The 12260-nt window shown below is 46.7% G+C and overlaps 1 protein-coding gene across 2 annotated transcripts in view; it reads right to left on the bottom strand.

Annotated features, from left to right (window-relative positions):
- Positions 1–12209, bottom strand: part of Lmtk2 (lemur tail kinase 2) — a 77378-nt gene extending 65169 nt beyond the window's left edge. For both annotated transcript variants that reach the window (XR_016533581.1, XM_090324227.1), the window contains exon 1: positions 11829–12209. Coding sequence is in view for 1 of the 2 variants with exons in the window: in XM_090324227.1 (XP_090180353.1) it covers positions 11829–11928 (100 nt within the window). In the remaining variant the exon portion in view is untranslated. The remainder of the gene's footprint in view (positions 1–11828) is intronic.
- Between the last annotated feature and the right edge of the window lie 51 nt (positions 12210–12260).

Here is a 12260-nt window from a genome sequence, read left to right as displayed (position 1 = left end):
CAAGGATAACCCAAGCCCTGAATTCAAGCCCTAGGCACAGCACAAAAATAAAAACAAAAACTACTCTCCAAATGTGGTAGTGCATGCCTATAATCCCAGCACATAGAAGGCCTAAAAGTGAGGAGGGGGAGGGGGAGGGGGAGGAGGGGGAGGAAGGGAATGAAGGGGGAGGAAGAGAATGAAGGAGGAGGAGGGGGAGAAAAGAAGAAACCTACTATCTCAAAAATCACTCTCCTGGATACTTATAACTCAATTCTCTAACACCAGGTATACATGTTGCTAAAAATGAAGAATGTGTGAGGGTTTGAGCCCATGATGTTCTTGATCAAAGCCAACCATTTATACAATCATCATATGGCACTTCTAGAGTTCGTTTTCTTCAGCTCATTTTAAGAATATATTGTACAGATCAACACATTTACAGCAAATACATGAAAATCTAAAAAAAAAAGAAGTACAAGCTGGGCACGGTGGCTCATGCCTGTAATCCTAGCTACTTAGGAGGCTGAGATCTGAGGATCTCAGTTCAAAGTCAGCCTGAGCACTAAAGACATAAAGACAGTGAGACTCTTATCTCCAATTAATCACTAGAAAAGGGGAAGTGGGGCTGTGGCTCTAGGGTAGCCTTGAGCTGAAGAGCTCAGGGACAATGCCCACGCCCGGGGGTAGGGGAGTAGCATTGACCTGAAGAATTCAGGCAGTGCCCAGGCCTAGAGTTCAAACTCCATGACCCACCAAAAAATAGAAAGAAAGAAAAAAGAAAAAAGTACAGAAAAGTATGAAGTAGGCCACAAATCCTAAGCTGAGCCAAAATAAATCAGCTTAGAAAAATATATTTTTTTTAAAAAGCAAGCTGTTAGTGCCATATACTGGGAAAACAAGAAGAGCCTTGAAGTTTACACAGATGTGGAGCTTACTGTGGGTATGGCAGAAGTAAAAAGTTACTGTGTGTCATCCTGCTGGTCAGCTGCCACCACCCTCAAGTGGCAGTAGGCTGGTACCTGGCATGTTTCCAGCACAGGGTTCTCAGTCCTTGGTGTGGACAACTGACGGGTTACCAGCTCCCAGATTTTATAGATTATTTATACAGGGCAGTTGTAAGATATACAGAGACTACTATTTTTTGTCAACCTCCAGAAAAGAGGCAAAATAGAGAGGGAAGAATGGAGAGAGGCGGGCAAGTGGACTAGGGAAAACAGCTCAGTGATACTGTGCTCACCTAGCACACAAGACCCTGGGTTCTATACCCAGAGCAACAGAAACAGACAGGAGCTCCTGAACGATATGAGCACTTTGTGAGATAGCATTCCCATACTCAGTTAACTTCCATTCACACAGCTCTGTGGACATTGTCCATTCGCAGGTATTAGAAAACAAGAAATCTCATCTCTTCAGACTTCAGGTGCTTGGTACTGCTTCTACTTTTAAATTAGAAGGAATTTTTTCTTCCCTCCTTCAATCTCAGCTACACAAACTCTATTTCTTTGTATTTAGAAGGTAGAGGTCAGGAAGGACCTCTCAAGTGCAGATTTCCAGGCCAGACTCCAGAACTCTGACTGGGGTGATTAAGTCTGGGCCCCAAGGGACCTGCATTCCCACAGCTACCTTGGTGGTCCTGAAGGATGCAATCCTCTCATCCCAAGCAGTTACATCTCAGTCAATCTGAGGCAGGGACTTACATAAAAAAAAAAGGACTGAGGTAGTAGGAAGAGTACAGGTGAAGCAAGATTTAAAATTGCTGGTGCTGGTACAGGTGACATGTAAGTTCACCATCTCAATTACTTCTGTGGATTTCTCATCTTTTCCATAAATAAAAATTAAAAAGCCAGGCACAGTGGCTCATGCCTATAACCCTAGCTACTAGGGAGGCAGCCATCAGGAGGATCTTAGTTCAAGCTCAAGCTAGGCCAAAAGGTTAATAGGACCTCATCTCAAAGAAGAAACTGGGTTCTGCGCACATACCATCTATGAGAGAGATATTAAGTAGGAGAATAACAGTCCAGGCTGGCCCAGGCAAGAAAAGCCTGAAAAGAGAAAAAGAAAAGGGATAGGGGGGTGGGTAAAAAGCAAAGCTCTGGAAATACTCGGAAGTAGGATTTCAGTCTCCTGAATCCTTGCAGAGTACCTGAACTCTGACCAGTTAAAGAAGTTGAGTACAATCTCTTCTAAAGATTTCCAAGGCTGAGATCTCCTAAAATTATCTCTTACTAACTTTAAAGAGGACTCCCTCACATACTTAGGGATTAGGCTGTTCTTAGAGCAAATCCAAACTACTTTTCATCTAATCTACAGCTCTAAAAGGAAAAATGTGATACTGCCACTATTCTTACAATGTATTTAGTATACAACGTGGTATTTACTGTATTTGTAGCTGTGTTGGGTGTTGGTGTGTGGCAGTTCAAGCACCAGGGATGAAAAGGGTGGAGTCATCTGCAAACCATCTGTCTAAGTGGTCCTTCCATCTACCCCCTATACCCCCTCCCCAAAGATTAGCTCAAGGAACTCAGATCAAAACTCTACCAGAAGTGGGTTGGGAGCGAGCAGCACTATGAATTCAGTTTCTCACATCATTCTCTAACTAAAGGAGAAACATACAGTTCCAGGGCTGGAGTCTAGAATATGTAAGAATACCCTGTGTTCCTTACATGCCAAAAAGAAAAGAAGTACTGCTATTTAAACATGTGTGGAGATATAACAATGAATCTCCCCATAATTAATGTAAACTAATAAAAATTCAATGGAGAAAGGGGGGGTTAGGGCTGAGTAGTGACTCACATTCGAAATCCGAGCTACACAGAAAGCAGGGAAGGGAAGATGGAGGCCAGGCTAGGAGAAAGTTGTAGACATGGCTGCTATCCAGCTAGAATAACAGGAACATCCCCACCTAGTGACCTTGGCAAAAATGCTAGACCCTATGCAAAAATGACCAATACAAAAAGGTCTAGGACAGGTGTGACTCAAGTAGTAGAGCTCCTGCTTAGCAAGCATAACACTCTGAGGTCAAACCTCCTTCCCTCACAAAAAAAGAGTGAGAGGGAGGGAGTATGCTAGGGAAGAACTCCCAGTGGCCAAGGCTGGAATAATTTGATCAAGATAAACACTGTGGTATTGGGTTATAATCCACACAAATCCACACAATTGTGAACACTGACCTGGATGCATGCATCAGGACCTGAATAGGGTAGATTAGTCAAGGCTCCCCCACAGATGAAGTCCAATCGTTCCATAATTTTGAGCGGGGAAGAGCAAGGGAACAAATACCATGGGGAACCCAAACAGCTGATCACTGACAGGTCTGTAGCATGGCTTGCTGAACCTACTCTCACCCCCACTTAAGGAAATGGCAGCAGCAGTACTGCACAAACACCAGCAAAGCTGACCATGATGATGTCCTCAGTGTAGGTGAAGGAAACAAGGTGAGGTGGCTTCGTGCAAGCAAAGGACGGGTATAAGGAACTCCTACCTCAATTGATCACATGCCTATCAGGACGTTTTCCTTCCTTCTTTCCAATGCAGGTACATTATTTATTCACACACATTTTCCTTCCTTCTTTCCGATGCATGTACATTATTTATTCACACAAACCATGAATATGTGAGTGCATCAATATGTTCTATACCTCTAAGTGCCACATACATTGACATTTTTCACCTGGCATCCCATGGAACATCTCATGGCTTGTCTCACAGGTTCACACATGAAGGCCAGGACCCAGGGCTCAGTAGAAAGCCAATTGTATAAAGAAGTTTTTTGTTTGATTTTTTTTGGGGGGGGTGGGGGGGATTTTGGGCTTCAACTCAGGACGTCAACACTGTCCCCGAGCTATTTATTTAGCTCAAGTCTAGCTCTCTAGCACTTGAGTCACAGTTCCACTTCTGGCTTTTTGGTGGTTAACTGGAAATAATCCCATGGACTTTACACCCTGGCTAGCTTCAAACCTCAATCCTGAAATCTCAACCTCCTCAGTAGCTAGGATTATAGGTGTAAGCCACCAGCACCCAGCATTGTAAACAAGTTTTTATTTAACTACCACAACAAAAAGAGATGGTTATAGTGTAATTCCAGCTACTTAGGAGGTGGAGGTTGGGAGGATTGAGATTAGAGGTTGCCTGTGAAAAAAATTCAAGAAAATAACTAAAGCAAAAACAGTTGGGGGTATGGCTCAAATGATAGCCTAACTAGAAAGCGTAGGTGGAAAATGAGTTGAAGGAGGAAGAGAAGGGGAAATAACTAGCACCTGAAGGACAGGCATTTGCAAACAGGAAGAACACATATACAGAGGTGTAAGATAGGGATTTGCATAGAATGTTACCAACTATAAGCTGATCAATTTAGCTCTTAAGAAAGTATCATGTCGGGCCGGGAGTTTGGCCTAGTGGTTAAAGTGCTTGCCTAGCATGCATGAAGACCCGGGTTCGATTCCTCGGTACCACATACATAGAAAAAAGCCGGAAGTGGTGCTGAGGCTCAAGTGGTAGAGCTCTAGCCTTGAGAAAGTCCAAGGACAGTGCTCAGGCCCTGAGATCAAGCCCAGGACTGGCAAAAAAAAAAAAAAAAAAAGGAAGTATCATGTCCTGGCATGGTGAGATACCACAGTCCCAGACTTGAGAGGTGGAGAAAAACAGGGAGTTCAGGGCCAGCCTAGGCTACATAGCAAGACCCTGTTCTCAAAAAAACGGATGGAGGGGTAGGAAAGAGGAGGGGAAACCACCAGCCACAAAAGGTGCTAAGAGAAAGCAAGAACAGGATGGGATTCATCCCTGGCCAAACTGAGGTCAGAGGAAAGCCAGATGCTACAAGGACCACAGCACCAGTCCTGGCACATCTATTTGGATCAACGTCTCCATAAGTGTTAAACACAAGCACAAATTATGTGGTAAAATACAAAGTCTGCCCCACTGTGGGAAATATGCTAGGATATGCCCTAGAGTTTAGAAGAGTGCTTGGCACGAAGGGGCAGGGAAGAAGAGGGCCTGACACACAAGGCATCTACAATTCTCACTTTTGCCACTGTCACAATGAAATCAATGAGTTCAGGGCGCTGCACTGTGCTAATCTTCGCCAAAACAATTTAAAAAACAAAACAATAACAAAAAACACCGAGGTCATTTTTCTAATACATCTGTTTTCTGTGACAAGTGACTACAATGGTAATACACAGTTCCCAGGTAGTCACTTGCCACTATTTTTAAATTGGTGGCTTTAAAAGTGAAACTGTGGCTCAAGTGGTGTGGAGCTCCAGCTTTGCTCAGTGCCAGCCCTCAGGCCCTGACTTCCAACCCCAGGACTAGCACAAACATAAAAATGTGGCTTCAGTATTCCCTGGTGCTTTAAAGATGTTAACTTCAGACAGAAGCTGAGGGTGAAATCCTAACCTGAACGACAGTTGGATTCCACATAAGGAAGGCGCGCCCACTTCTCCTTCCTTCTGGCTTAGAGCAGACCAGCAGACTGCACGAATAGGCTAGACAAAATCCTGTCTTTCTAAAGGCTATCATTAGTCCCTGGGCTGACCACACCGCTTGGGGAATACCACACACAGGTGCATACCTGCGCAGGGATCAAAGTGGGTTGGATTGCTCACGGTTCCTTTAAGTAAATTAAAACCAGCAACTGCTCACTTGCAAACGCTTTAGTCATCTTGAAGCTTAAAAACAGGTTTATTATATAAAAGCAGACTAATTTAGATCATCCTAAAAATCTCTAGCATAGTTTCCAACATCAGGAATGTAAAGAAGCAATGACACCAGCTTATCTATCACACCTAAGTCTACCAGATTTCATTACCATTCATCATATAACCAGTGATTTGGAGGTCAGACGTGGTGGTACCTATCTGGAGACACAGCACTTGAGTCTGGGAGACTGCAGTCTCAGAAAAAATTAAAACTAAACACAAGTTCTTTTGAGTGACAGAGCCTCTCTTTTGTTTTTGTTTGGCTGGGTTTTGCCTGTTGTATGGCTTGAACTCAGGGTCTTGCACTTGCTCATCTTGCTTGCTTGGCTGCCATCCTACCACTTTTGCCATGCCTCCAGTTCTGCTTTTTTTTCCCCCCCCAGAGATGGAGTCCCCTAGACTTTTCTATTCAGACCGAAGATCTCAAATCCAGGATCCACCAGATCTCAGCCTCCATTACAGGAGTAAGTCACAAGCACTTGGCCAAACCTTCTCAAATCCAGTAAATTCTAAACATTCCATGCTAAACAGTTAACACTCTCTTCTTTGAAGCCATACCACCTGCAATGGGGTTAATCCTATGACAACCCCTGAAATTACGGATATCAGAAGCCAGGGAAAAAGGTGCATTACCAAGTCCACAGCAAAACACCAGCTTACTGCCCCTCTCCCCCAACACCCTATACACAGACATCATCATTCTTTTTTATAGAGGAGGTCCTAAGAAACCAGGGAGACCAGTGGCCCAGTGAAGTGGAAGAGGAAAACCTCCCACTCCAGAGCCCAGGTTCTTTCTAGGACATCATGCCCTTCCTCTGATTGGCTCATGAGTTTTACTCTCAAGTGGACTAAGTTCAGATTCTTTTTCTATGTCCCTCTACAAGGACTTTTTTTTTTTTTTTTTTTGATGAGTCCTTTAAGGGTTTTAGAACTTTCTCCGGACATCTTGTTTACATGACAATGTCTTTTTTTTATTATATGTACAACTGTTATCTAAGGGACACAGCCCACAAGGGACACACACAGAGGACTCAAGGACTCTCCAAACCTCAAGAGAATTCCATGAACAGTCAGCACACTGCTATCAGCAAACAGTAGATTTGGTAACTTCAATGCCTATCAGCTACAAAGCTGGATAGACTTCCTATTGCTGAGCATATGAGCATATTTAGCAACACAAGTATCACAACGAAAAGCAGTCCAGTAGTCTCAACCCAAATTATTTTTTTATTTCTCAGAAGTGATTAAAACTATCACAAAGATTCTCATTTCAGAAAGGACTTCCTTTACTTCAGGAATCTTTTCATGATACAAGTTTGTTACATTAAAAATGGGCACCCCGGTTTTCACAAGCTCATTTATCAGCTGCTAGACGCACCAGCTTCAGCTCTTCAGTGCCCCGCGTGAGGGCTTTTATCTGGAATCGCTGAAAGCTTCCTCTGTACTCCCTGACCTAATATGCTGGGAACGATACAAGTGGGTTGCCCTGTCTTAACCACTGTCCTAATATTTATAACCAAGTTGGGCTCAGAGGAATGCTTTCACAACCACAAGAGTTCCTTTTCTTTCTGATTTCTCACTTATGTGAATCCTGAAAATCTTTTCTAAGTGAAAGATGATCTGACAGCTATGACCTGGAGAGATCTGGTCATCTAGCAGTATGTGAAAACACTGGACCTCCACCTTTATGTAAGCTTCCCAGGGAAGCCAGCAGGCCACAGTCCACACAGCCACAGGACACTCAAGGCAGAAATATGTGTTCAGGAAGAGAGGCACTCACAGTCACAGAGAGCCTCAAGGTCAGACAAGAAATACTTTTAGGCCCCACACACAGACAAGGGTAATCCAAGTATTTACATAACTTCATCATGACTCAATAGGTAAATACCTTTTCAACTCCAAATCTAGACATGACAATGGATGCCAAAGACACCTTGAATAAATGAACTTCAATGAAAAAGTTAACTAATTCACTTGTTCTGGTCCAACATATTTCTGATAAGCATACTTTCTCCAAAACACCATTACATCACCTGAACTTCAGAAAGAACTAGACCAAGGTGGTAAAGACCCAATGTAATGCGTCTACCCTTACTAGAAAAGGACCAACTCTTATCTTGGTATGAAGCACAGCCGTAGCCCATCAGACACTGGGAGTTAGGTTTTCTACACGCAAGGCTCTTCTCTCTACCATAGTCATTCAAGAAAAGTTCTTTCTTAATCAGTGAGCTTACTCATCAGAATTCTTGATTCTTCTTGATCTAAAATATCATGGTTATAGCCAGGCACTAGTGGCTACACCTATAATCCTAGCTACTCAGGAGACTGAGATCTGAGGATCACAGTTCAAAGCCAGTCTGGGCACAAAAGTCTGTGAGACTCTTATCTCCAATTAGCCCCAGTAGTGCTCAAGTGGTAGAGCACTAGCCTTGATCTAAAGAGCTCAGGGACAGTGCCCAGGCGTAGAGTTCAAGCCCCAAGACTGACAAAAAATAAGTACGTAAATAAATAAATATTGTGGTTGAGAATCTATCTCAGGTACAGGATTAAGAACTTCTTTGAGGAAAAGTTCAGCCAACATAGCTATGCTAAGCCTACCACAAACCTACTCTCCAAGACTCCAAGGAGGAGAGGAAAACCTGTACAAGTTGCTCTAAACCACCAACGGCTCCTTGTGCTTTATGTTAAGGCTTGATATGTTTATTAATGAATTCATTTGTCTGATTGTTTGGTTCTACACTATCCCAACAAGACTCAGCTTTTTGTAATTCATGCCCACATCAAATAGTAAAAGAAACAGAATTAAAGGCACAATGGTGTCCAGACAGACATTTTATAGGTCCCTATAAAGAATCTATGTGTGAAAAAGTCAAGTAAAACAATGTTTTCTCTTTCTTTTTTTTGCCAGTCCTAGGGCGAAAACTCAGGGCCTAGACACTGTCCTAGGGCTTTCTCAAGGATAACACTCTACCACTTGAGCCATAGCACCCCTTATGGCTTGTGTGTATGTGGTACCAAGGAACTGAGCCCAAGACTTTGTGCTTTGTGCATGCAAGTCAAACACTCTACCACTAGGCCACACTCCCAGCTGTAAGTGTAACATTTTCTAGAAACATCTTCCACCCCCATCTTGACTTGAACTCAGGAACTTGTACTCTTTAGCTTTCTTGCTAATGGCTTTCACTCTATCACTTCAGCCACACTTCCAATCCAGTTATTTGGTAGTTATTATGGAGATGGAGTCTCCAAGGCTTTTCTGCCTGGACTAGCTTCAAACCAAGATTCTCCAGATCTCAGTCTACTTAGTGAGCAGGGAGGATTACAGGCATGAGCCACAGGCAAGCTTCATGAATCCCGTTTATATAAATAATCTAACATCCCACTCTGGTGCTAATTTTCAAGTTCACTATCAATATCCTTAAATAGCAACACTACTACTTTTCCATCTAATTTGCCATAACTTCCCAGGTACTTTCTCTGACTCCTCCTGAGCTGCATATAAACTTCTGACACCACTCAATTACCTTTATTTACTGAATCAGAAGACAGAATTCGCCTTACAAATTCCCACCTAAGATAGTGGCAGGAATTCTGTGCTAGTTCTAAGGCACAAAGACAATAGTGACCACTCAGTCAGGGGGCACTCAATGGCACAATCTGGTGTCCTTGTGGAAGTCATTCCACCCAGCCACCATTGCAGATCTGTTTGAAAGATGTGGGGAGCAGGGCTTCCACACACTATAGCCAATTATTCTACAATTGCTTTTGACCTCAAGACTATTCTGTTAAGAGAAGAGAGACAAACTGGGACAATCACATAAAAAGGAGAATCTAAGACCTGGTTTTGGGATCCAACAGACTTTTTGCTCTATCACCATAGGTAAATCATTTGAGTTCCAATGCCTCAATATCTTCAGCTCCAGGAAGAAGAAAACTGGGTTTTCAATGGCTTACATCTATAATCCTAGCTACTTCAGGAAGCTGTGACCTGAGATTCACAGTTTGAAACCAGCCTAGGCAGGAAAGTGCATTATTCTCTCTAAACTAGCCAGCAGAAAAGCAGAAGTGTGGCTCAAATGGTAGAGTGCAAGCTTTTAAGGAAAAAGCTAAGAGACATGTCCCACTGAGGCCCTGATTTCATGCCCCAGTACCAGCATGAGCCACACATGAGGGGAAAGAAAAAAGAAAAATTGGGTTAAAGTTTCTCCCAACTCTAAAGTTCTTGTAATCTTTGCAATTTCAATCTTTCCCCATTTTGAAGATAAATAACCATCAGATAATGGTCAGTTAGCCTACATGGTTTTTTTTTGTTGGTCATGGGGCCTACCCCTGGAACCACAGCTCCACTTCTGTTTTTCTAGTGGTTAACTGAAGATAAGAGTCTCACAGACTTTAGTGCCCAGGCTGCCTTTGAACCTGGATCCTCAGATCTCAGTCTCCTGAGTAGCTAGGGTTACAGGTGTGAGCCCCGGCACCCGGCTTCCCCCCACACTTTTTTTTTTTTTTAAAGAACCCAATTAGAGCTAGGTGTGGTGACTCACACCTGTAATCCTAGCTACTCAGGAGGCTGAGATCTGAGGATCAAAGTTCAAAGCCAGCCCAGGCACAAAAGGACCTGAGAATCTTATCTCCAATTAACCTCTAGAAAACGGGAAGCGGGGCTTGGATGCAGGGCGGGGTGATAGCCGAAGAGCTGAAGGACAGCTCCCAGTCCCATTTCAAGCCCCATGACCCCCCCCACACACACACACACAAAGAACCCAATTAGAGATGCTTTCTGGGGCTGAAGTTTTACTTAGGCATTATATACCCCAAATAAAAACGATACAGACAAAATGTGTTAGGAGGGAAGAGGTAGGGCAATGAAAGAAAAAAAAAAAAACCAAAGGAAGAAAAAAGGAAAGCCACTCAGCCACATACTAATAACAGTGGCTACATAGAAGCTCCAGTTAACACTCAGGACGGTTTGTCAGTAGTTACTGAAAGCATCACTGACGTCCTAAGATAGAAATATTTATAGTTGTTTCCCTCTCATTCCCTGACTTTCCATTCCAAATGAAAACAGTGTCTAAAAAAATGATTTTCAAAAATCAATTTACAACTTCGGAGAAAGCGGTGTGGAGAGCAGGAAAAAACTCTGCACAGCTCGCCAAAGTCACCTGCATTAAAGTGTGTTTGCGACCCAAGAAGTCCTTATTCTAAGACGTGAGAAATGCACGAGGAGCAGGTGACATCCACCGTGTGAGAGCACAACTGCCGGGCTGGAGATGGGCCAGGGACCCTCGGGCAACAGGTCCAGAGGTCGGTAGGCGCTGCTGCAGCCTCCGGAGAGGAGGGAGATGTCGGTCACTGTCACCTCGCCGGCCTCGCCACCCCCCTCCCCCCGCCCGCCCCATCCCTCTCCCACGCCCCTGCGGCAGGATCTTCCCCGTCGCTTGTTCGCCGGCTTCCTCACGGGCCTTCAGATCTCCGAGGCCTTAGTGGGCGCCGGTCACCCGCCGCCCTCCCGCTGCCATCCCCGACGCAGCAGCCCTGCGGCCCCGTCCCCGCCGTAGCCCGGTCTCCCCGTCCCCGCAGCCTGGTCCCTGCCTCAGCCCTGTTCCCCCCACACACACACACACAGTCGGGACCCCGCCTCACCCCCGTCCCGGCCTTAGCCTTGACCCCCCCCCGCAATCCCGTCCCCACCGCCGGGTCCCCGTCTCAGCCTGGTCGCCCCCCCCTCCTCAGCCCAGCCCCCCGCCTCCGCCTGGTCCCCGCAATCCCGTCCCCCCCCTCCTCAGCCCAGCCCCCCGCAGCCCTGTCCCGGCCTCGGGTGGTCCTCGCCGTTCCGTCCCTGCCTCACCCTGGCCTCCTCCCCCCCCACACACACACACCCGACCGCGCCTCAACCTTGTCCCCGCGGCCCCGTCCCCGCCTCGGCCCGGCCCCCGCAGCCCCGTCCCCGCCTCGGCCCGGCCCCCGCAGCCCCGTCCCCGCCTCAGTCCGGTCCCCGCGGCCCCGTCCCCGCCTCAGTCCGGTCCCCGCGGCCCCGTCCCCGCCTCAGTCCGGTCCCCGCGGCCCCGTCCCCGCCTCAGTCCGGTCCCCGCAGCCCCGTCCCCGCCGCCCCACCCTCGCCTCGGTCCCAGCGGCCCTGTCCCCGCCGCTCACCTGCACCTGTTTGCGGAAGTGGCGCGGCCCCGGCCCGACCCCCGACCAGAAGCAGCAGCAGCAGGAGCGGCAGCCACAGCGACGCCGGTGGCCCCGGCATGTCACCCGGCGCGACGCGGCCCCCCGCGAGGCCCGGCTCTCGGGTCGCCCTCCGGGGGTCCGTCCGCTGCCTCAGGGACGGCTCCGAGATACACGGGGCTTCAGCCAAGCCTCAGCCCGTCTCCTTCGGCTAAACCTCAGCCGCCGCTCCGGCCACAGAAACCTCATCATCCTTCCCGCCCGCCCGCGCCGCAGCCGTCGCCTCCGCTTCTCAACAGGAGCAACGGCAGCAAAGCTGCGGAGCCGCGGGCCCGGGGAGCCGCGCTCCCGCCGCCATGATAGGCCGCGTCACGTGACGTAGCACGGAGGCGGGACGCTGTGATAGACAGGCAG

This window comes from Megascapheus bottae, chromosome 34 (assembly GCF_031878675.1).
Source record: "Megascapheus bottae isolate mThoBot1 chromosome 34, mThoBot2.hap1, whole genome shotgun sequence".
Taxonomy (NCBI): Eukaryota; Metazoa; Chordata; class Mammalia; order Rodentia; family Geomyidae; genus Megascapheus; species Megascapheus bottae.
This window is presented reverse-complemented; position numbering and strand designations above follow the sequence as displayed.